At 37.2% G+C, this 25,538-nt stretch overlaps 1 protein-coding gene across 3 annotated transcripts in view; it reads left to right on the top strand.

The window, feature by feature from the left end:
- Positions 1-25,538, top strand: part of TENM3 (teneurin transmembrane protein 3) — a 960,849-nt gene that overhangs the window by 786,755 nt on the left and 148,556 nt on the right. Inside the window, exon 10 of one of the 3 annotated variants that reach the window (XM_079305926.1) lies at positions 1,593-1,802. The exons of the other annotated variants lie outside the window; for them this stretch is intronic. Within the exon in view, the coding sequence (XP_079162052.1) occupies positions 1,593-1,802 (210 nt within the window). The remainder of the gene's footprint in view (positions 1-1,592; positions 1,803-25,538) is intronic. 3 annotated transcript variants of the gene reach the window in all.

Here is a 25,538-nt window from a genome sequence, read left to right as displayed (position 1 = left end):
TTTCAAGATTAAAAAAAAAAATTCTTAAAACTCCTACTTTTATTTATTAGACTGTTCAAAAAATGAAATAGAGCAGCTACCTATTGAGTATATCATAAATAATGTATTAAATATTCCATCAAGAAATAACCACAAATTCAGGTTACTGAAGCAAACAATATGAAAAATCAAGGTGTAGCAAGAAAACCTGTTGGCATTTTATCTCAAACTACAAAATGTGCCCCACTCCCTACTTCTAAATTCACAAGCTGAGCCCTGTAAAATGAGTCCATACTTTTTATTTCCCTGATTATAAATGTTGGGTTTTACACAGGAGTTACTTGACTAATAGTAAATGCTTGCTTTCCTTCCAGGACCAAGCCTGCATCTTAAATTATAATAATATATGTTGTGCTGTTCACTAGAAGAAGTAAATGATATGTAGAAGTACTAAGTAAATAGTTTGTGATGAGGCTGCCATAGGTTTCTTCCCAGGGAAGCCAATTGATAAGGACTTAACAACATGTTTTAGAGATATTTAAGATACTATATGATGGTATAAACTGTGAATGTGAAAGAAAAAAAATAATTAACATGATTCTAGCAGTGTACAAGGGAGGTGGAGGGAAGGTAATTCAAGTTAGTGGTGCCAGTATGATTTATTAACCTTAGAAGCACAGCACCTCTCCAGCATAACTATACTACTAAGTACCATAAAACCAAATCATTATATGATGAAAAAAAAGCCCCTTTTCCTCTAATTTAAATTTAGATTTATAGTTATGAATGATAACCATGCAGATTAATCTAATTTTGGTTTTAACATAAATTATGTAAAAAAGCTTCTTCATATTCTGGTACATTCCCCACCTACAGACAACAACCCTTTATTCCAAAGTATTCAGCAGTCTTACTCTGAGTAAGATCTGTACTCACTAAAGACTATAAAGAACCTATATATTCACAGAGTGGTTAGGTAACACTTTCTCTGTTGCATTCTGGCCTAATTGTTGTTTCTTTGAAGGACTAAATGCATTGTTATGGTATCCTAAGGCTTTATTTAAATCTGTCTTCCTCCATGATGATTTTGAGATACTTTCAGAAAATCCCCAGAAATGGGATGTATCATTGCCTATGCATGTTTCAAAACAACTTCTGCAGATGGACACAAGTTTGACAGGTGAAACATTTTGGTAGGTTTTAAATAGCATATATGTCTGATAAGCACTGCTGAAAACTAAAAGTTCTGTCAGAGTAAATCCTGTGGTAGAGATTTACAGCAGTGAGTTTCCCTGTGTGTATGAGCTATTTCTCTGTATCTGTGCCTGTTTATCTGTATTACTTTCTTCCAGTAGTAGATTTTAGACAGGAGTGTCTCACTGAAAGAAGCAATCCTGTATGATAAACACTGTTCATTGAAATATCAAGTCATGGCATTGTGTTATGGTTTCTAAAGTACTTAAACCAGTTTGTTTCAGGCAATTGTCATATTTTCTTTGTCCATCTTTTTTTTTGTTTGAAGTAGAATATTCACCTTTTGGTGATACAAGAAATAAATTGTTTTTCATATGATATCTTGACCCATATTTTAAATGCTTTTTATTTTTTTATAGGTCCTCCCATGCCATCCTCCTCATCTAGTCCATCAGTTACTGAACATTTACACTCCCCTCCTCCATCACCCAATCTCCATGACAACCAGAGGTGGTTATTAAGTAATAATGCCAGCCAGCCAGTTCAGGACTCTGATACAGATGAGGACTATACTGCCGGCTCATATCTAGTACAGACCGGTGATAATCCAGTATCTGTCCCAGGTCATGGTAAGAAGAGGACACTTTGTCCATAGTTTAAATACCATTTTATTTTCCATATTCTTAAAAATTGTCTAGTAAAACTTAAATATATCAAAATGACTCTATTTTAACCTGATTTTTCTTAACTGCCACACATTGTTTCTATTTTCCTGTGAGATAAGCAAGAGTAAAAAATAATTGCTAATATAGAAAAGCTCAATTATGTCATTTGATAGGCAATGCTTATGTGAAGCAGTAGCTAATAATGATTTATTATGTAATGTAGTTCTTAGCAAGTGACTAACCTTTAGTTGTACTGTTTAAAGGGTAGGCTGAAGTTGGTTAAACTGTAATGATATTTAGCTTCAGAATAATGTAAAACTTGTCTTTTACTGCCTCATCAAGTTCAGCAGGTTCCAGCCGTTCCTTTCATTTCCTAAGGGAAGGAGAGCAGGATTTTTGTTACTGGATAGGGCACTCAAGACAGAAAAAAAGCTCTAAAGGAAGAGAGCTGTGAGATGACAGGAGACAGTGGTGTCTTCTCAGGTGTATATTTCCATGTTTCTCTTCCTTCCAACCGGTATCAGTAAGCAAAACGAGTGACAAACTTTGAAAACCAATGCCTGCTTAAACATTGTGCCCAAGGAAACCACTTTTTTGCTCTTCTTTTGAGTTTTTTTTCCTTTTCTTCCCTTTCTTTCGTCTTTCTTTCGTCTTTCTTTCGTCTTTCTTTCGTCTTTCTTTCGTCTTTCCTTTGATATGAGAAAATATATTAGCCTCAGGTTTCCATTTTTGTTGCATGACTAAACAGAATTTGTTGGTATAGGCAGACTGGAAGAATAATTTTTTTCATTCACAGCCCTTCTCAGGCAGATCAGCAGAATTTGCAACAAGCCACTTCATATTCTAAGAACCATTTCTGTCTTTTGATTGTTAAAATCTCACCTATAGATGAACCACTAGAGGGAGTTGGGAGAAATATTTTTCTGCAGATTGCACATCAGCTGGTTGGACAGAATTATTTTGCCAAGCATAACACTAAATTTGAGATTCTCTTCTTAGCTTTGAGTGGAATTTTGGTGTTGTGTATAAAAGGCCAGTCTACTAAGACCACTCGTGCATGTGAATTGGACACATTTGTATTAAGATACTTAAAATTAATGATAATATTATTTTTGCATGTTCAATTTGCTCAGTATTTAATACGTGAAGAACTCAAAAAATGGTCATGCATTGTCATAATCAAGGTATGCTATTTATGAAAGAATTTAGTCTTTCATAAATTCTAAATTTAAATTTTAGTCTGCTGCTTCTGGAATTTTGAACAGTTGCTTGCCAGTGAGTTTACCATCCCTCAGGAATGTTCCTGAACCTGTTTCATCCCAGACAAGCTAAATTAATTTCATCTAATCCTGTGTCAAGTCAAGTCTTGGCCTTTTAGCAAAGTAGTGTAAGAGGGGTTTTGATAACAAGTAGGACAGGAGTTAGCACCATGGTATATGTTGAGACAGTTGTTCTTTGTACGACTTCTGCTAAGCAAGAGGAAAACCCAGCATACTCTGCAAGTATGTGTTCATTTTCCTTTTCCCTCATGCTTCCCACTGTTCTCCCCTGTATCTGCTACCTGCAGATGTCTGATATTCACCCCTTCAGTGTGTATCCATAGTAGAAGTGTTTGCAGCTCCTGCTGTCTTTCTCTCCACAAGACTAGACTTGTTTTAGAAATGCTTCAATTTGCTAACCACGTATACTGTATATATAGTGATTGCCGTAATTTAAGTCAGGCTTGGTGGTTTTCTGCTGGGTAAGGAGAAGATCATAGGTGTTCAGGTAGTAGGCTTCCATTTCTACAATCAGCTGCAGGATGAGGGTTTGTGTTACTGGAAGAAAGATTCCTTTCACTCAGCACATAAATGAATATTGCTTGGATTATCTACCTGATTTGCTTATGGTTGGTTTCTCGTATCATATGCTGATGGCCTATTGTGAGGAAAAATTATGTTCTTTGCAAAACAGGGAAGATGAGCATTTAATAAATTAGCTACAGCTTTCTTCTACTTGATGATATGCATGGTTATGTAGCATTGCATTGTAGTATGTGGATCTCTACAATTCTATCCTATCAAGTTAATATCATTTAGTATACTATTATTTGATTATTGCATATTCTTTAGCTAAAATGGTAAGTAATGCAGCATGTAGCACTTTCACAGAAAGAAGGGATTTTTACCACCAGTTTTCTTTTCTTTTGCATCTTCATGTAAGCTTTCAGTTTTATCTAATCTTATTGGGTTCAAAGTAAGTCCAGTGCCATATTCCACATGACGTTGTCCAGTGTTTATGTTGGCAGAGTGGGGGATCATGGCTGAAGCATTTAGGGATAAAAACGGTGCTGACTGAAAACAATTACATTATTGAACTGCTCTCAGTTATATTGACTTTATTTGAATAGCAAGTTGAATTAACATCTTCTTAGTCTATTCAAACATCTGATTGTTTTTCTTTAGAATGAGTTCATTTGATCAATGTATTTTATTTGATCAGCTCTCTCAAAATTTAAAAGATCTGAATATGTGTGTAGAATTATATTAATCTATGATGCTATGTTTGATTAGCTTGGTTTTTTATCAATGGGAATTGGCTTTCTTTTCTGGATTTACCTAAAAGAGCAAGGAGAATTAGTAAAATGAGTTATCAGATGCTTACCACAAAAAGCTAAGGTCTGTGTGGAGGTATTACTAGTAGCTTTAAAAATTCAGATCAAGTGAGGACTGTTGTGGACATTTTAATAAGAATAATTTAATTTTTCTAAGAGCAGTGTGTTAGTAAGTCATGAAATTCAGGAGAAGATGAATTTTAGGACCCTCAGTTATGACTCCTCTTTTACATAGCATTTCTGATTAATTCTACTTCTGCCTCTTCTTCAGGGTGCAGCTCAGTATATGACATATTCCAGCCCATCAGTCTGTTTGCCTACTGCTATCAGAACAATTCATTAACTATGTTTACTGTTTTTAGAAAGAACAGCAAAATGGTTCATAAGAAACAGGAACATCTGAATATGTATTCAGGGAAATGAAACAGTTGTTAAAGTGAGAGGGAGAGTAGAGAGAACTGGGAGCTGAGAGGAAAGGATTCTTGAACGTGATTGAGTTGGAGGGTTTCCTTATGTCACTAAGTTTGCTTATAAACAACAGAAGTCGTGTAGTATCTGTATTTGAGCATCTTGATAAGTTTCTTAATCTTTTTTCATGAAAAGTTTTAGATTAGTCAGAATTTGGAGGGGAATTTATTAAAATTAGTAGCAGCTTATCTTTTAATACAGAATTTAATACAGTGAGAAATAAAGTGCTAAATTCTTAGTTAAGCAGAGAGTATGAAGACATGGTATAGTTAATATTTAATGCTTGCTACTGACAATGAAATTGAAAAGTCTGAGTTAGAAACTCAAGTTTCAAAATTTTTACCCCTAAATTGGAAATATTATGGGAGAACCATAAAATGCAAAATAGAGAAGGATGTATTTCACAGCAGTGTTTGTATAGTGCATTTGAACATCAATGTTCTCGTGTTTCTTAATAACAGTTTGTGATGATAGCTCATATGGTGGGAAGATCTGAACAAAAATCAATATAATATCTACTGGTTTTCAGTTATCCTTGATCAAGGATCTGCCAGGTAATGCACAATAAACAAGATTTTGCCCCAGCCACAAGGGAATTGCAGATCGATGGGCTTTTCAGTTCAAAATGGCTAAGCCTTCCTGCAAAGTTAGAAATCTAGAGCACAACTCTGAATTTAAACTTGTGAAAGAGAAAAAATAATGCAATAAAGCTGGTTGAATGAAAATATATTTGTGCTCTGCATTCAGAGGTCTCATTGTAGGACTTCTCACTCTACAGACACCAAATGTGCTGTGGCATAATTCTCCTATAAATTGAGGACTTCAGATCATGATGACTCATTAGAACTTGATGGGAGAGCTTATGCTAAAGTATCTGCCATACAGAAATTGTTTTTGTTATCCCACAATGTCAAAAAGACAATGTCAGAAGCTTCTGCTTTTGTGCAAATACCTGAGGGAATTAGGTGCCCAGTGCTTAAGGCTGACACTAGTAAAAACACATGTACAGAGCATCAGTGAGAATTTTATTAGGTGTTTGTTAGGGGTTTTTGCTCTTCTGGTTTTCCCTCCATTTCTCATGTTTTATTTTTCTGCATAGATACCACAATTCATGTATAACCAGCATAACTAAACAATCTGCCTCACTTCTGCCTTTTTCTTTCCACCAAGACCAAAGTGAAATGGAGGTGTGATTGGAAGTACACACAGGGATTTGTGCTATAAGTTAGTTGAAGGTGCTAGTGATTTTTAAGGCATCTTTTCTTCCCTTGCAGCTCCTATGAGGGTGGGAAGTGGAAAATGGGATTTCCCCCTTCATGCCCAACTGGCCTGTGAGAAGGTTGGAAATATCCTGTGAATATTGAGAAGGCCCATGGCAGATTAAGTTTTAGCCAATATGGAAGTGTGGCTTTCTGAAGGTCCTGCTTTAGTGCCTGCTAAACACCTCCCAGTGCTTATTCCATCTCTGCTTGGCCACAGTTATTCCACAAAGGAAACTGCATGTGCTGGTGAACTAGAGCTTAGCAGCCAGGCTGTCACCTGCCATGTAATTTCACAGGAGTTATTTTGATTTTGTAGAATATTCTTCATTGGAAGAGAGCCACAAGGATCATCGAGCCCAGCTTTTAAGTGAATGGCCCACACAGGGATTGAATCTACAACCTTGTTGTTATTAGCACCGTGCTCTAATGAACTGCATTTTAGTAGTTCAGATTATTGGGGAACAAAAGGAGAGAAAGGGGGTGTGGGAGTGTACTAGGACACAAGGAAACAAACATGAGGTCATGAGATTAAATGCTTAAAAGCACTTTAGGTTTGTTTTTTTCAGTGAGATATATATATATTTACTTCTTTTCTTTTTCATCATTCTCAAAATTGTCAGTCATCTGGAATCTCTGAGGGTGTCTACATGCCTTATTTTCATTGTTGTCTTATGCATTGTTTAATGAGATATTTATCTCTTATCTCACAATTCATGATAAATTAAATTTTGTCACTGTTGTATCGTACACACAATTTGTCCTCAGGTCTGACACTGGCCCTAAGGCATGTTACTTGAAAAATTAACTCAGACCTGTTTGGTCTGAAATAGTCTGATAATAAATTAGGACTAATATTCAAACTAGGAGGAGTTGTATTGAAGAACATCATGGGGATATGCTATCATCTTGGTTTTATTTAACATCCTCGTTAGTTATATGGATGAAGGAATAAAAAATGGCACTTAAAATTTCCCAGTGGTACTAAATAGCAAGTGTTCTGAGTGCCAACTAGAGACAAAATGTTAATAGAAGAGGGCAAGGAAAGATCATTAATTGTATAGCCAGAAAGTAATAAAATGAAATTAAAAATGGAAAATATAACCTGGTATGAAGTATGGTGTATTCAGGAAAAATCTAAGGAGAAATGGTCATACAGAGTTTTAATTAGACATTGGTCTGAAACATGGTCTGACTCATGAGTACAGTTTCAGCTAGTTATACAAATATATCAGCAAAGAGGGATTCCTAGACATAGCATCAATGGAATATAAGTTTAGAATTCAGGCATCTTGCTTATTCAAAGTTCCAGTCAAATTCTCTTATTGCTCTTTATTTTACTGTTCAGATATATGTTTATGAAAACAATTATGAGGCTAGAGGTATTACTATATGGGAGTAGGTAAGAGGTTAAACTTTGGTTGTTAGCTTCTCTTTGCCAGCAATTAATTATTTCTTAGGCCACTTACTGAGCCAAAGATAGAATGGAACATGTAGCATGTGGTGTGAGGATACAATTAAAAGCAACAGGATGAAAATAAAGAAAAGAAAATTAGGCACGTAGTTAGGAAAAATTGTTTAACAGTGAACTGCATTAAGATATCTAGGTCTTTCCCAAGGAAGTGACAGAAGCTCTGTCACTTTGTAATGTGAAATTAAAACAAAAATATAACTTGCACTGCTGAGAACAAACCTACATTCAATTAGGCGAAGGTGGACTGAGATAACCTCCTGGAGCTTTTCTAGTAATACTTGTGTGCATTTCAAATGAGGTGTATGTGAGTTTGTAGTTTATGACAGAGATTTTCCTAGCTATGGCTATGTGTGTTATGCTGGCAGCCTGCATGTTGAAATGCATTGCCTGTTTAAATGTAACAGAAAATTATTTGTCCTGTAGCCCAGACCTCACTCTGAAATTGTCCAGACTTTCCACAATAAATAATTTGCAAAACAGCTGCTTTCCCTTCCCACGTGCTGGACCATTTTATATCCTGCAAAACTACAAAATAAGTTTCCCAGTTCTCAGTGAAAATTGCCAATGTCTTCTGGGCATGTACATACTTATGTAAATATTTTGTAAGCAAAAATGTTTAATACCCATAAATTCACAATGCCTGTGCTGCTGAATAAAGGTACTTGACAAGCTTTCAGTAAATACAGAATAAGTTCATGTTACAAAAATATATGCTGGTTTTTTTCCTCAGGCCAGAGACAGTTCTGTTTCAGTCAGTATGTAGCAGTGCTTGCAGCCTTTCTTGGTAGCTGCAGAAGCATGTCAATCTCTTATGGTCCAAAGTCAGACATTGCAGGAAGGCAAGTATCTTTCAGGACCTACAGATCAACAGATTTATCTGTTCCACTTGCTTGGGGCGAATGTAGTTGCCTTAAAAACTTGAGAATTGTGTCTTGAATGCTAGCCAGTTTATTTTTTATCTCTTTTTGATATTTGATTTCAATTTCATGAATCCATCTTTTTATCCTTTTTCATTGGTTTTTAAGCCAAACTTCTGTCAACATTGTTCCCTTAATGTACAAAAATGTACATTTGTTCAGTTTAATTAAGCATTCAGTCTGTTTGCCAAGAGCAAATTACAGTTCCCCAATCTCACCCTCAGCCCTCCAAAATGAAATTTTACAAAGTGGTGGGCAATTACTTCTGATATCTGATTGTTGTAAGTCATGTTTTGCTCTTAAGAGATTTTTGTCGTTTTCAATCTCTTAATATGTTACTTAATAGAAGAGCCAAGACCCAATTATTTCTCTTCAGATTGTGGCCTTTGTAACCTTCAAAGAACAGTCTCCCCCACACCTCCTGTATCATTAGCTGCAGAATATCTTTCCAGAGATGATTTTGGCCTTTTCACAAATCAAAGGATTCAGAGTGACAAATTATCCATCTTATACTCGAATGCATGCCAGATGGGACAACCTGCCAACTGTGTATCGTAGTGCAGATATGATCTGATGTAGAGACATTTCCTCCACTCCTCTTTTCCCATCAAAAATCATATTACAAAAAATCATGCAGTGTAAGAAAATCTGTGAAGATAAATTCATTCTGAAATACAGTGAAACATAAAAGTAGAATATTGTTTTAGTGAAGGAGGAATGCTGCATCCAAATGTCAGCTCACTTGAAGAGAACTAACATGTACCTGGTGTGATAGATGAATAAGAGTCAAAAATGCACCCTTCCCTCTTGCCAGTGCTTGCACACACATCATTTCCTTCGACTGCTTGATTACAGAACAGGCATTCCTAATTGCAAGATAAGGAGCTTGAATTTAAATTCTGTCACAGTTTAATGGAAGAATCCTGAAGTCGCAGTCAGGAATGAGGATGTACTGCTCCTTTGCAGAGAGTAGCCTGTAAGAAATTATGGTAGAAATTAATCTGTAATACAGAAGGTAAGAGGACAAGGAAACAGTCACGTGGAGGGTTTCTTTTCATTATAAATTACAGATCTAAGGACTTCACCCAGGTACTACTTATGCTGATTTCCAGAGGAACAAATGTTATGTGGGTGCGCAGCAAATAACTTGCATGATATCAGGAGCAGATGCAAGTGTGCTGCATCATCACATTAAGCTCTTTTATTTTGATTTTTCATTATATTTTAGGGAAAGGTCTAGTATTTTTAATGCTGTACTGCAATGCAGAATCTTTTTTTAAAGACATTTTTAGAAAGGGAGGACTCAAGATCTTACACATGCTCCCATGTGTTCATCACTTGGTGGCAACAACCTGAATTTACAGTTTTACAAGCCTTTCTTATGAGCTCTAATGCTCACCAAGCCTTGATGGATTTGTGAATACAGAAGTTCTTCCAGAAACATAGAATGAGTTAAAGATTTTGAGGTTTTAATAAAATCTTGATTGTTTTGTTTTGTTTTTTGATTTAATTTTTTTTTTTATATCTAGTTTATTCTGTATTTCCAATGATTGCTACGGCCTGATTCTGTGCTTGTGAGGAATTGCAGTTGGATTAAATGGAAGTTGCTAGTGGGGGTTAATACAGAAGTTGGGTCATTATAATGCAACTGCAACATAAACTTTATTCTGTTGTGTTGAAAAGTTCCTGTAACAAAAAACCCCAGATCGTTTGACAAAATTTTTTTACAATTCTGATTTGTCTTCTCATTGCCTTTTGGTTTCCATTTGAACTCTGTTCTCAGTTGCTGTAAGTTGGAGGATTGTGTTTTAGTGCTTTAGATGTGCTGCTTGCTGAAAGTGAACAGGACTCAGAAATTCAGCTGTCAAATGCTTGTTGCAGTCATTCACAGGAGAAATACTAAGAATTTTGTGTTTGAGTCACTAAGCAAAAAAGTAATGTGCATTGGATTATAGTGAAAACAGTTTTTCTCAAAGTTGCTTTGAAAAGTGAAAGGCTAAGCATTTGTCATTTTTAACATTCTTTTTCTTTTTAAATAACATCTATAGTTTTAATAGCTTAAGGACTGTGCTTAAAGCATGAGTCTCCTGCTCTTCTGTCTCATACACAAAAGATTTTTCCATTTAGTATCTTTCTGTGTCTGACGTAGCATTGACATGAATTTATTTGTCACTAACCCATTAGGAGTACACAGGAGTAGTAACCCTGCTTTTTAAGGATGCAGAGATCTGACTAGAAGGCACATCAGCCTTCCTTTCTCATGCAAGGCCAAGGATTCCTATTGTCAGATGCAGTGGGCATGAAAGCAGCAATTTTACAGCACAAAAACTCCAATAACATTTACTGCGGTTGGCTGAGATTGCAGTGCACACAGGCACTGCTCAGTCTTGGTTGCTTAAGCACCAGCTTCCCTTGGCTTTTTGCCAGCCTGCACGCTCCAAAGAGACAAGTCCTTTAAGGCGAAAGAGTTTTCCTTGTAACTTGCTTTGGGGTAAACAGACCATTCAGGCATAGTTTATTGCGTTACATACTTGACTATGCATACTGGAATGCAGCAAAGTAATTGGTAGAATTATTTTAATTGTTCGAATTCATAGGTACAAGATATGTTCTCCAAGCCAGGAGGGAGGGAGGGGGGGGGGAAGAAAAAAGTAGGGATGTTTCTGTCAGCTAAGTTGCTGATCATTTATTGCAAAACACTAAAAATATTCTCTCCGTGGGAATTCTGTATGTTTACACTAGTATCCCTGCTACAGCTGCAGAAAACAGAATTAATTTGCCTCTTTATTGTTATTCCTTTCTTGAAGATAAATCCCATAGCAGTTAGCTGCAAGATGCAGTGTCAAAGAACAGTTCTGTTTGTGTAACAGGATGCTTTGTTGTCATTAAAAAAAGTCAACGAAACAAAGTCTTCAATTTCAAAATACTGTAATCACAGGGTACAAATTAATAAAAAGTCAGTTACTGTAAATTTTGTCATCAGTCCAACTCATCTTTGTGTTGAAAGGTACTCCGTTTTGCAGTAATCAGCAGTAAACTTATCCCATTATTGCCATAACCTGGAAACTCCACATGCAATGGTGTCTTAAATATTACTCTCTGTGCATTTCTTGAAGCTTCAATTTAACACTGCAGTAGCTATTCAAACAACATACAATGGAATTTTTTTGTAATAAAGGATGTTATATCTGAATATACAGCAGGCTGTCTTTGCTATCACTGAGCACAAAATATCAGCTTCTGCAGGTTAAGTCTTTTAGGTCATTCAGAAAGTTTTAAGGAAGAGTAAAGCTTTCTCTTGTTTTTGTTGCTAGTAGTTGGTATGAGGGTGCTGGTTTTTCTGTTCATTCTTAAATGCAAAGACCACAAGGGGTTTTTTGTTAAATGCTCCCTTCTTTCTCCTCAGCGGCGTCCTACATTGTGTTCAGGAAAGCTTTAAAATACCGTCTGTGGTATTGCTTGAGTCTCTGGCTTACTTTCTGGTAGCTTGTCCTCTGCTGAGTGGTGAAAAGACAACGATAGGGGTGACCTTGCACCCCCATCTCTGTGTACACCAGCTTCGAAATTGCTTCAGCAAACAAGTGAAGCACTTCTAATGAATTGCGCTTTTGATTCTTTGAATCTGCACAGCATCTCCATCAGGTTTTTACAGCTGGACTCTTCCTGTAATTGCTGCTGGGGTGAGATGCACAACATGGGGTTTTGGAGCTAAGTACTTAAATTGTTTTACTGGCCAAAAATATATGACATAGAGGGAGCGACAGACTTCATGAAATTCACACTTGTATATCTTCATGTTCTTCACCCCTTTCCGACATGCTGCTGATTTGCCAGCAGGCACTCTATGTGGGGATTAAAGAAATGGAAAAGCTGAAAGATACAGTTTCTTAAAGCAGCAGTATATTAGTAAAGAAGTTGTTTGTTATGAATGTCTGATACATGTTGGAAGATCTGGGGTTTTCTTTGGTACTGAAAAATTAGAAAGAAGCACTTCACTGTTTTAATCTTGTTAACATCAGAATACGTAGTGATGCTCAGAAAAAAAAAAGTATCTGCAAATGGAAACAATAATTAATACCTTATAATTTCAATTTCTGAATGTTTTGGATCTTAATGTACCTTCAGGTATGCAGCATTATTGGCATATTTACCTGGATAATTCAAAAATAATATGTCTTTTTCAAGTATTTTTTGTGTGTTTTTCAAGCAATACAATATAAAGTTGTTACTTATGCCTTGTAATGTATGGTTCTCAAAATTTCAAAATTTGCTGCAGTATTTTTCTTCAAATGTCCTTCCTGATCTATTTCCTCAAGGCCTTTAATCAGTGGTGTGTAATGTGGAATATTTCTCTGTTTATTTATAGTTTTGTGTGAATAACTCAAAATAATTGGCATCAGAATGCACCACAGCATCACATATGGATCTTTTCCTCGCTCAAGTTAAATTATTTCTTATTTTAATTTTGTCTCCTGTTTACAAGTCTTTGATGTCTCTCCTAATTGTAGTGAATTCTGCCTACTGTTGTGTACCTAAGCCATTAAACAGGAAGGCAGAGATGGAGGATGGGTTAGATATTTTTAAAACTTCTTTCTAGCTTCCAGAAAGCCCTCCAGAATTAACTTCTTAGCAAACCTTCTGGACCAGAGACCCTGAGGGACATTTGTAGGCAGGGTGGAGGAATCAGCCAGTGTACTTGCATTGCTCTGAGCCTGAAAGGGAGTTCTTCCTTGCCTTGTTGCAGAGATTTATACTGTTAGCTAGACATTTTAAATGGCTGGTTTTGTAAAGAAAGACCAGCAGAATAACAACCAAGTAAAACAGTACAACCTGCTCGGATTCATCTAGTTGCTTTATCGTTAGTAAGATCAATAGATCAGATCAACATTTCTGTTAAATAAATTTATCTGGAAGTTCTTTTGAAATAGTCTTGAACTTTGGGTGCAGCTTTGCTTCATTATCATATAGTAACTTTCTGTGATCAGGGCCTCAGCAGACCAGATATTTTTAACTCTTTGTGTATATAGAATTCCTTAAGAGAGAGTTAAAATTCAAACTACTAAAGAATGAAATGATTATACTTAGGCATTTAAACCACCTATCTCTAAAAGTAAGTATACCTTGTAGTACCAATTCTGTGTTAGGGAAGTTGGGGAAGCTTCCATATCCTTCATGCATGCTTTAGCAATGTTGATGTTCTTGTACAGTGTGCTGCCCCAGATTTAATCTGTTCTGTCATATCGTAGGAATAGACATTGTCTGTGAATTTTGCACCTGGAATCTTAAATACTCTGTATTTATGTATTTTTGAGTGATGGATAGGATACAGTTTCTACAAAAAGTTCAAGGAATTTGAAGGCAGAAAGAAAATCAAGAGAAAGATTAAAAAGATTGTTCAAGGGGGTTGTGTATGGTTAGTAGTATATAATTTTTCTGACACTAATCCTGAAATAATCAAATGCAAATACTAAATAGTCTGTAAACAATGCAGTAACCTTTCATCTTAGTGATGATGATTAGTGAATCTCAACTTTCTCAAGTGCAAATAATATCTTATATCCTGGCAGAATTAAGTTGTAGTTAATATATGCATATGTTTCTATTTCCTGTTACTGCACTCCCATGATTACAACAGAGCTGAAAATGTATTTAAAGAAATGTGAAAAGCATATTCCTGTGGTTACAAAGATTTTAACAATTCAGTGGCATTTGCAGACAGCCTTGGGAAAGCCTTTCAAAAGGTATGAAGTACAGGAACCTCTGTTTTGGAGATGTTGAGTAGCCAAGGAGAAAAGTAGTTGCAGATGCGGTGTTTCCACCACTCAAAAACATGCTTTCTGCTGATGTTAAGTACCAGGCAGCTCCTTTGCCATGATTTTTGCCTCCAAGTGCAAAGCTCTGTTGTGTTGAGGGTTAACAGTCCTCAAGTGGTGTTTTGTTTCCATTACACTGTCTGAATCTCAGAAGGGAAGGGCATTGCCCCTTGCCATAGCTGTTAATAGTCACTGTGAGATACAAATGAAGCCAAGTGGTGATGCAGCAAATCCTCTGACTTGAATCCACAGAACACATTAGAAAACTAGACCACTTTTTCTTGGTGTATTTGTTGTTTGCCACAGTAGGAATAAAGATTTCCTTTGCTACTGTGGAACATCAGTGGGAAATTAAATGTACGAATAATGGAGACTGCTCATCTGCACCCTGTATCAATTTCTGATGTGTTCAGATTTCTTACTGAGGAGCAGGCATGACCCTCATTCCACTAGAAGCATATGCAACTGATTAGGGGACTTTTTTTTCTGATACCATGCATCCTCTTGGAAAAAAAGGCAAGAAGATATTCTTTTCAGGCTCTTTCAGACCCAAACTGCTGGTAGCCACCTTGAGGCAAAGCAGGAAAGAAATTAGTATAGATGAGAAAGCAGAGGTTGTCCTGGACTCCTCTGCCCTTAACTTCATCCTTCATGACTCATCTGTTTAATGCTCCTTAAGCAGTCAAAAGTGCTGAGGAATGCCATATAGTCAAATCTACAATAAAACAGATGCAAACAGGCATGAGCCTTTTACTCCCTGAAGTGATCTATATGCATGGATGTGGGGGTTTTTTTGGCCTTTTCATTTTCATTCTTTGGAGAGGTTGGGTGGGTATTGGGTTTTTTCCTCTTGTTCTATCTTAGTTTTAATGCTTCTTATCCTTTAAGTATGCTCTTTTAATTTGCTCTTTTTCCTCTTTTTGCCCTTCTTCTTTGAAAGAATCTTTTTCTTATTAAGTCATTTAACCTTTATTAGACCATACCATGCCACTCCATCCTAGTTACTACTTTCTCTTTTATCCTTTTTTTCTCTTTTTTTAATGGACTCTTTTCATATCATTCTCTCCTTGTTCAGGCTTCCTACGTCCTTTTCCTCATTCCCTTTGTTGTTCTCTCCATGGGACAGGTATATCTCATGAAAAGGTGCTTTGTTCAGAATGTATCTGCCTTGGGGCAGCTATTTAATGAAAAAATCAGCTTCCCCCCCATGCTCCTATCCCTCTGAAGCCCGATGCAATAAATGCCAATTACAGTTCTACATAATTAAAGTAACCATGTCATATTTCTTTTTTAATATTAGTGTCTTCACATTAAAGGAATGGAATGCTATGCAATGTGTATGTTTTTTGAAACAAAAAAATAAGAATTTGCTTATAATCCATATTGCTGCACTTGTAATCTAGAATTTTCTTTCACCTTTCTGTTCTGTTCTGAGAATAGTCCAGAAAGATCAGCAAAAACACAAACATGAATACTTAAAAGTGTAGTTCCTTTATAATTTGGGATGAAAACTAACATCCTGCCTGCTTCTGATCCTTCTTACCCTCTTGGGGCAGGAAAGCTATTAGAAGAGATGAAAATTGATAAAAAAAACTGTGCAGTCTTTTCTCTTGATGGCTGCTTTGGCTGTTCGGAGAATTTGCAGCTGCAGAGAGGCCAGAAAATACAAAAAAGTATCAATCCCATGTGCTTTTAACAGAGCAGGATAATCTTAACATTTTGGGTGCTAGGCTAGTCATCTGGGAATTGAGATGTTCCTGGATACCTTAATAGCTTTAAAAGAAGATTAAAAGGTGAAATCATTGAGATGTTGGTACTGGTAATAGCACTAATTTCCCCAAATGTTACCATTTTTGATATAGAGAGTAGTTGGTTTCAGACTTCCTGGTGAGATGCTCCCACTTGACCTGAAATATTAGTTTTTAATGTGTGACTTTGATACGAAGTGGCTCTTTACACTCACTTTCTGAAAGCTTGCAGCTGTATTTTTGCTTTTCTCCAACCATTTTCTCCTTATTTTTTATTTCCTTTCTGCAGTTTTGTATGCCTGCTGTTAATGCACAATATTGTGCAAATGGCTAGATTTTAGTATCTGGAGCTAACAATTGGTGCAGAAACAAATCTGTTCTAGAAATAAGAATCTTACTCCCCATGCACCCCACCCCGCACCCCCCCCCCCCAATATTGTTAATGTTATTAAATTATATTTTTAAATTCCTTTATTTAACAGACAAATGTCAAGTTTGGAATTTCTAATTTCTCTGAAGAAATGAATGACATAAATGAACTGCTAAAAGCAGTATTAGAAACTGTGTTAACTGTAGTGTTTCATGCTCACTGTCCCATTAGAGAAAGTATTTTTGTCCAACAGGTGAAAGGCAGTCAGCAAGCAGAACGTCAGCAGAAGTGTTGTGTATAAGAATGGTTTTTGCATAAGTGGAAGGACAATATTGCAGTGGCATGAGGATATGATTGCAGTGACACAGTTATGTCATCATGTGAGATGAATGATTAACTGTTGGACAAAGGATAAAAGAATTGAAAAGTGCTGGAAAAAACACACAGCATTTTAGTAAAGGTATGGAAGCTTTTACAAAAAAAATTAGCCTGTCTGGACACACACACCACTGCCTCAGTGACTCTCACATCACGCACAAGTGAGATCAACACCTGAGGGTGTTTTCCACCCCTGGAGGAATGTGTGTCCTCAGAGAGAGCTCAGTTGCACTTTGTCAAGCAATTAATTCAGAAGTTACCTCCCAGCACCCCAGCTGGTTGTCCATCAGCATGAGGGCCCAGAGGTGCCTTCCCTGCTCTGGGTGCACGGTGCCCTTGGCTGTGCTGGTCCTTTCCAGAGGGCCCCGGTGCTCACAGGGAATTCACCTGGCGATGCCGGGTGATGAACAGCCATGGCATAGATCAGCAATGCCAGGATCTCTCCAGTGCTCCAGTGGTGTGGTTGGGACCAGTCTATTTCAAAGGAAAGAAAATATGGGCAGTAAAGTTCTGAGGCACCCCAGAGAGTGGTCAATGGGAAACAAAAACCAGACAAGAAAAAAAATTCCAAAATTGGTCTTTGAAGAAAATTTTATGAAAGAGATAGCTGCTGATTTTGTGTCCTAGGATAGTCATTCCTCTCAGGTGCTGTGTCCTTCTAAGGACACCTTGTCAGTCTTTTTTTCTCAATTTTGTTTTAAACATCTTTCACCATTCTTTCTTCAGGATTTTATCATTCTCTTCTTTTCAAGTAGAAACATCCTCGACATGTCTGAGTGCTTGTGTCTGCATATTTGCCATTGTGCTTTGTTTTTTCCTTTCTCACATGTTTGCATTTTTAGATATTTCATTGCATAAAGGCTATTATTTTTTTTTTTTTAAGGAAGGAGAGGAATATGTTTAAATTGCTTTTCTCTAAGACACAATGAAAATAACTTACAATTTTTTTTCATCTCCTGTCATATTTTAGAAACTTATGAGAATTTTACTTGTGATTATATTATCATTTTTTCAGTCCAGTAGTTTCTCTATTGTATTTCTTAACCATATGTTCATACATGTAGTATGTCATTATTACATGTATGGTGCAGTAAAATTCTGTGCAACAGAATAATGTGAATTACTCAGGGTATATTAGGATTTACAATGAATCACATAAAGAACTTAGGGGGAAAAAAGGAAGTAGTAGTTTTCTCATTATTATAATCCTTCAAATCTGTATGGCCCTTTAATTTTTTTAAAATTATATATATATTTTCATCTGTACTTTCCTTACTCAGTATATAGAAAGCAGACATACTGACTACAGAAATAACTACCTTGTAAAGGAAAGACCTTACAAGGGTGTAATTTCTGTTAATGCAACATTTTGAACTGATTAATGAGACAATATAATTTTGTATCACTGAACTAATAGCTTGAGTTATTTTTTCCAAATTGTTCATATTTTATTGGCTGTTTATTTTCTATTACATTGCTTTTTGGATTTATGGAAAGTACTTGTAATTATCATATCCTTCATTTGATGCAATGAATATATTTTACTGGACAGCTTTATGCATGCAGTGTTACATGTTTTGTTTTGCAGCTGAGGACCAATTTCCTAATTGCTCTTGTGCGTGTAGTTGTTTTGAGGTCTTTTTCTAAGCTGCTGTGATTTTTGCATTTATATGTAAGGCATGTGTGATGTGGGACTAAGTCTGTGATTTTACAAGTTAAAAGTCTCAAGCAAACTCTCATTAGCTACTCTTGTAGTTTTGAAGATTACAGCTTACCATTACACCATATACTTGCAATCGAATTTTAAATAATAATTTCTAGGTCAAAACTCAATAGCTTTTAGTACAGAAGCAAAATGTTTGTGGAAACTTTTCCAAACTGTTAATTGAAATTTCTGTTAGTGTCTCTGTACTGCTAAGAGCGAGAGCAAGAAAGGAATACTTTTCTGCCTGGGGCTTTTGTGATCATATACCATAGAGATAGAAGCTGTATACAGATTTAACTTCGCCTTTTATAGACAGCACTTTGTTTTTAGTCTGAACCCAATGATTTTAAAACATCATTGTAGGAGTCATTTTTCTCTTGCAAGTAAAAACATGCCACATCCTTAAAAGACAAAGTGTGAGACATAGCTGTAATTGCTCAGTTTTGGTGCCAAGAATAAGTGGTTTGAAGAAAGCTTAGCACCCTTATCCCTAGGGAGATGTAAATTATCACAGGCAACACCAGACACAGTAACTTCTCACTTGTGTGCTGCTAAACAGTAAGGACATGTCACAAGTATAAAAGATATTCATAAAGTAATAAAATGTATTTCTGACATGTATTTATATTTTTATTAACAGTAAGTTTGTCTGTATATGCACAAATACCTAGAGTATGGTGTAAAATATTCATAATCCAAGAGCTGTAACAGTGCTGCAAATATCAAACACAGTATGATTTATTCTTCATTCTGTGAGAGCAGATGTCTTTCCTAGAGCTGTGCTCCTCACTGTATTCCTATGTGAATGAAAAACAATTGGGGGGGAAAAGGAACCTTATTACTGTAGAAGCAGTGAGACCAAATGTAGTAAGTACCTTTCTTGAGTGTTCTTTCTTGATGTTTACTTTTCAAGTAAGATTTTATTTGCTCAGTAATGACTCTTGTGTGTGTTTCCCTGTTTCCACCAAAAAAAAAAAAAGTAACTACAGTTGAGGAATGGTGGATATGGTTAAGCTCAGGTCTTAATGAAATGACCTAACTGATAGACACTGAGGATGTTTGAAATGGGAACAAACCTATCTGCATAGAAACTAGTCTGCTGTTCTCTCTTATTCTGTGTGCACAAACCAAAAAACTCAAAGTGCTCCTCTGTTTAGTGAAAGTTGTTTCTGATGTAGAAATAGACAAACCATCTAGGGTTGACTTTTACAGCTTAAGGACTGTTTTAGAAAAAAACAGAATAACTGTTTTTATCACTAAGAAGAAACTGTTATAAAGCTGCTTAAAGACTGCTGGTGTGAGCAAAAGCTTTCACTGTTAGACAAACTACTGAGCACTAGCTGTAGGGGGAGCAAAATCTGGCACCTTTGCCTATGTTCAGCAAACATCTGTACCAAGTGCAATGCAGTTTGGAGTATCTGGAGAGTTTATCATGTCAGAGGAGTTCACACATCCTGTTGTACATAAACCTGATGAATTGACCAGCTGGGACTATGAAAACTGACATGAGATTAGCTGTACATGTAACTGTTATAGAAAACAACACTGGCATGAGCAGCAGCACATCCACCATCATATTTCTGTCTTGGGATTTCCTAAAGAAAAGGTAGAATAATCTCTCACTTTAGTATATGAGTCATTTATTTTGATTGCCCAAACGATTTCCATCTGTATTCTCACAATGTGACAAATATTCAGTAGTGCCCCCATGGCCTACATTTGGATGAGGATTGAATATAAACAGTCATAAAGCAAGAGTCATGCCTCTGGCAGATGTCATGTTTTTCTGCAATTTAATGTTTTGGAGACATGATAAATAATAATCAAATGGCATTTAGTTAAAGAAGCTACAAAGCTCCTACTGGAAAGAAACAATGAACAAGATTTATGTCAGGTCCCTGAGCTTGAATGAGGCATGGGCCCAGGGGCAGTGCAAGTGCCTTCATTTTATATACTTTTCCTGCTAGTCTGACTCACCCCCAGGTTATTGTCAGAGCTAGTCAAAACCAGGACCTGTTCATCCATGTGGTCGTTTGCTGGCCAAGGGTAGACTTCTTGCATGCCAGCAACCTCAGCCAGCTGGGTTCTAGAAAAAGTATATCCATTGTGATTCATGGGATAAGGGTGTAAATTTCTTGTATCTAGACTTCCAGCATATTGAGATCTGGCTGGTAGCATGTCATGGTTTAACCCCAGCCAGCAGCCACTTGTTTACTCTCCTATTCTAGCAGAGTGGAGGAAATAGAATTTGCAACAGGAAAATGGAGAAAATGTGTGGGTTGAGACGAGCAGTTTAATAGTTGACATAAAATACAGTAAGGAAAAATAAATTGTAATGGAAAGGAAAATAACAAAGATAATGATAAGTGAAGCCCATGAAAGACAAGTGATGCAAATGAAAAGAATTTTGCTCATCACCAACTGCTGCCTGTATCTGAACAGTGGCTTCCTAGCCACCTAGTTTACATTCTGGCACCCTATTTGATAGAATATTCTTTTGACCAGTTTGGATCAGCTGTCCTGGCTGTGTCCCCTCCCAACTTCTTGTGCATCCACAACCTCCTCACTGCCGGGGTTTAGAGAAGAGCAGAAAATGCCTTGCCTCTGTAAGCATGGCTAGGTAATAACTAAAATATCACTGATTTATCAACACTGTTTCTAGCATTAATCCAAAGCATAGTCCCATACCAGCTACTGTGTAGAAAACTGTCTCTGTCCTGGCCAACAGACTCACAGCTTCTTACTCCATTTAAGTCATGTTCAGGTTTCAAAAATTTCAATAAATCCTCATTAATCATGATCCCCATTAATCATCATAAAATCATAGAATGTTAAGGGTTTGTAATGGACCTTAAAGATCATCTGATTCTAATTCCCTCTGCTTTGGGCAGGAACACCTCCCACTAGACCAGGTTGCTCAAGACCTTATCCAACTTGGCATTGAACACTGCCAGGGTTGGGGCATCCACAACTTCCCACAGCAATCTGTTTTGGTATCTCACTCTCAAAATACAAAAAAAAACCTTTCCTATTATCTCATCTAAATTTCCCCTCTTTTAATTTGTACCCATTACTCCTAGTCCTGCCACTACAGTTCCTGATGAAGAGGGCTCCTCTGGCTTCCCTTTAGGCCTCATTCAGATACTGGAAAGCTGAAGTCTTCATACAACCTTTTCTTCTCCAAGCTGAGCTGCCCCAGATTTCTCATCCTCCTGTCAACCTCATGGCCCTCCTCTGGACTTGCTCCAACAGTTCCACTTCCATGTTTGGGACACCATACACCGTGCTCCAAGTGGGATCTCACCAGAACAGAGTAGGAGAGAATAAACTCCTTTAACCTCCTGGCCACACTACTTTTGATGCAGCCCAAGGTTTGCTTGGCTTTCTGGACTGCAAGCCCACGTTGCAAGGTCTTGTTAAGTTTTTCATGAACTGTCACCCCCAAGTCTTTCTCAACAGGGCTTCTCTCAAGCCAGCCTGTAGTTGTGCCTGAGGTTGCCACAGCCCAGGTCAGACCTTTGGTGCAATATAGAGATACCATTGCTTTAGTCTGTGGATCACCCCTGTGAAGTGCCTGTGAAAAGTCCATAAATATCCACAAATGTCCACTGAGTTTGTTTAGTCCATGACTTGACATTCTGTCTGTTCTAGTGGTCACTCAGGACAGGAGAGAAGATGTAAGTCCTATAGTGATTCCTATAAAACACAACTCTGATCATGGATTATAACAGTTGAAAGGTATGTATATTTCATTCTTTAGCCCTGGACCTTTTGGGCCAATTTATAGGGTTTAACATTGCAGTGGACTCCTCCCCTTGCTCCTAGCCTGGCTAGCAACAATAGCAGTTCCCATAACGTGCAACATAAATCATCATTCCATTTTCCCAGAGTCTGGTGCATGATAGGAAATGTGATGCACTCCTTCAATGCTGTGTGTCTGCGAGATTGTTTTGAAAATGAGTCTTGTTTTCTGATTCAGTTCTTTCAGGGGTGCTTTGTGTGACCATAAAACTTGCTTTTCAAGGCCCAGGATAGTATTCCAACCAGTGGCATGGGTCACACAGTGTGTTTCCCACCATCCAATGTCACTTCCACCATTGTAAGCACATGGTGAAACAGGTTCGTGGTAGTGTGATATAATCAGCCAGGCCTTCCCATATTATTTCAGCCTTCACCCTCTATACCAAAAAGGCATTAGCTACTTTACTAGTTTAATTATGGGGCATGTTTGACATTCTTAGATAACCTGTGCAATGGCATCAATACGTAAGTTCAACCCCTTGGCCGCAAGCCCATTTATCTGTTGCATGCCTTCCTAAATGTCCTTATGTGTCATTAGCCCATCAAGCTAGAAATATAGCTCACCCTTATGTTCCCAGTCCAGCTCCATCTGAGCCACTTCAATTCTAGCAGCTTGGTCATCTGTTCATTCTTTCAGTGCTCTTCAGTGCCCCAACTCATAAGCATGTTGTGAGGTGCTTTTACAATCACATTCTCTGTCTGAGCCAACAGTATCTCGCCATAATTCAGCAGCCCAGAGGGTGTATCACACCACTGTCAGTTGGCTGCTTCCATTGCTGTAGCCACTGCCACAGAGAGCTCCCATTGTCCATGAGTCAGTACAGACATAAAGGAAGGCCACTTTTCTTGTTCAGCAGTATCTAAAGCTAGCTTCACTTTAAGTCACTTCTACAAACTGTCTTGATTCACCTGGTCCTTCAGCACTTTTTGTGGCTTGTCACGTGAGTCTCCACACAGTCAAAAGCAGTATATGATCGGTATTTTGAAGATAAATTATTCATTGTCTTTTTCAGAAGTTCTGTACATCTAGAAAAGGTTCTGAATAGAAACCACTGAACATGAAAACTCTTGAGATTTTCCATTTGTCTCTAAAGAAGAGCATATAATATATGTAATATACCATGAAGAAGTCTGTTCTTACCAAAATTCAGTAGGCCTTCACCCAAATTTTACTGAGAGCTATAAAATATTTTGGAATCTGTGCTTGAAGTTTGTGATGTTATAGAAGAATATTGCCACGAAAGCATTTTATTTTGTAAGTCTGTTGTAGCAACTCAAAAATAGCTCTTAGTTTCTGTTCAGTATTTCAGTGGTATTCAGAGATTTGAAATCTTAAGGAGGCTGCATACAAAGTCAGGTTTTTACTTCTAAACATTTTTAAGAATTAAAAGAGCAATTTGATTCAATCATTATTATTAAATGATAACTAAAAGAGGAAAGCTTGGAACTGAAACATACCTATTTAAAAATAAATGTTCACACATACAGGGCTCTATGCTGTTTTCATTGCCAGTTTAGGCTACACAATTAATCAGTGCTTCTGTTATCTTGATAATCTGTCTGCTTGCTGTTGTAAATAACTTACACTTGCTGGTGAAGTTGCTAACAGCTATTTAGGCTTTCAGCTTTCAAAAATGCTTCTAATTGTACATGTTTGCAGCTTCTTAAAAGCATTTGCTTTTGAGATAACTTTGCAGTTAATGTACCTCGAAGTTTTCCTGTTTGTATTTATTTTCTTTAGAGTTGTATTTCCAAAGTATGAATCTCTTTAATAGATGGAATTCATTTGAGATTGTAAAGTGATCCTGTAGCTTTTTGTGGAAAAATGTTACCTTGTTTGTGAGATTGGTGGTTTATCTTTGTGGAAGAGAGGACATTCTCTTTTAATGCCACATGTAACTCATGAAACCTTGCACCTTGGTTAAGGATGTGCACATGAAATTTTCACACTTATACCTGCATGGAGCCAGGAAACTGGGCTGCAGGGAATTCTTCAGGGAGCAGGTGGGATGGGTTAAATGTGCTTCCCTACCCACAGGTGGTGGAAACTTGACCTATATCAGAAAAAAATCTGGTATTCTGAGTGTCCCCTCCCATTCCTCAATCTGGCAGCAGTGTGGCATCACGCCTCAGCAGAACACAAAGCCTACCCTTCCTCCACCTCTCTGCAAACACATTTGTCTGTGCACTTCTCATTGTAAGTTTGGTCTGAGAGCAGAGGACTTTTACATATAGAACAGCTTCCATTTCAAGAGCAGCAAAGAGCTGTTGGGCACATAATTGATATCAGCAGCAAGACCGCTGGACGTACACAGGCTCTCACTTGCTTGTGATCACACCAGTGGCTGTGCCAGGAATAAAAAAGAGATTTCCTGACATGCTCTGCTGCGATCTTACCATGAAACAATTCTTCCTCCTGAAATGTTTGGTTTTAGCCCCCGGTGGTAGTTATAAAAGCATGTTAAATACCAGACTTCTCAGCTTGAGACCATCTGTTTCCCTTGCAATCATGTACCACCCCCACACACAGATTCCTTGTCACCAGTGTTGCAGTTTCAGTGGAAGACAAAAAGAAAGATATTTTCCTATATGATAGTTTAGGCAAAAGATGGACCCAGGAAACATGTTCAGGTGGAGAGGTGTGATTATGCTAGAAATAGAGGGGGTTTTCCCCACAAGTAGAAGGCAGCAGGCTTTCAGGAGTACAGTCATTCAAATCTCTGCTGGCTCTGTGCCTGTGTAAAATCTTGTCCCTCTTGACTGGGGCATAGCTTGCTTCATAAATCAGCAGTGTTACATGGTGAGCAAGCTGTCTTCACAAGTGCTGTCCCAGCATACCTAGAAATGCTTTTGCCAAATTTGTTACTGGTGAAATGACAGCTGTTAGGTTTAAAGGGTGTTTACACACTTCCTCTATATTGAGTAATTTGGAACACAAATTCTGTATATGTAGAAATTAAGTTACTATTAGGAGGTTTAGAGCAATTGTTTTTTTAAGAACTAAAAAGTATGTGGAGTCTATAATTCTATCAGAAGAATGTAAAATTGTAATTAATCATTTTTTTAGCCTTTGCTTATCCCAGCAACATCTCTTTTGCTGTTTCAGTTACTTGGAGTCAGGAGCATCATGGAATTAATTCAGCTTGTGTTTGCTAATGGTGTATGGGCGATTTC

This window comes from Erithacus rubecula, assembly GCF_903797595.1.
Source record: "Erithacus rubecula genome assembly, chromosome: 5".
Lineage (NCBI taxonomy): Eukaryota > Metazoa > Chordata > Aves > Passeriformes > Muscicapidae > Erithacus > Erithacus rubecula.
Note: the sequence above shows the minus strand (reverse complement) of the source record. Positions and strands in the feature narration are given on the sequence as shown.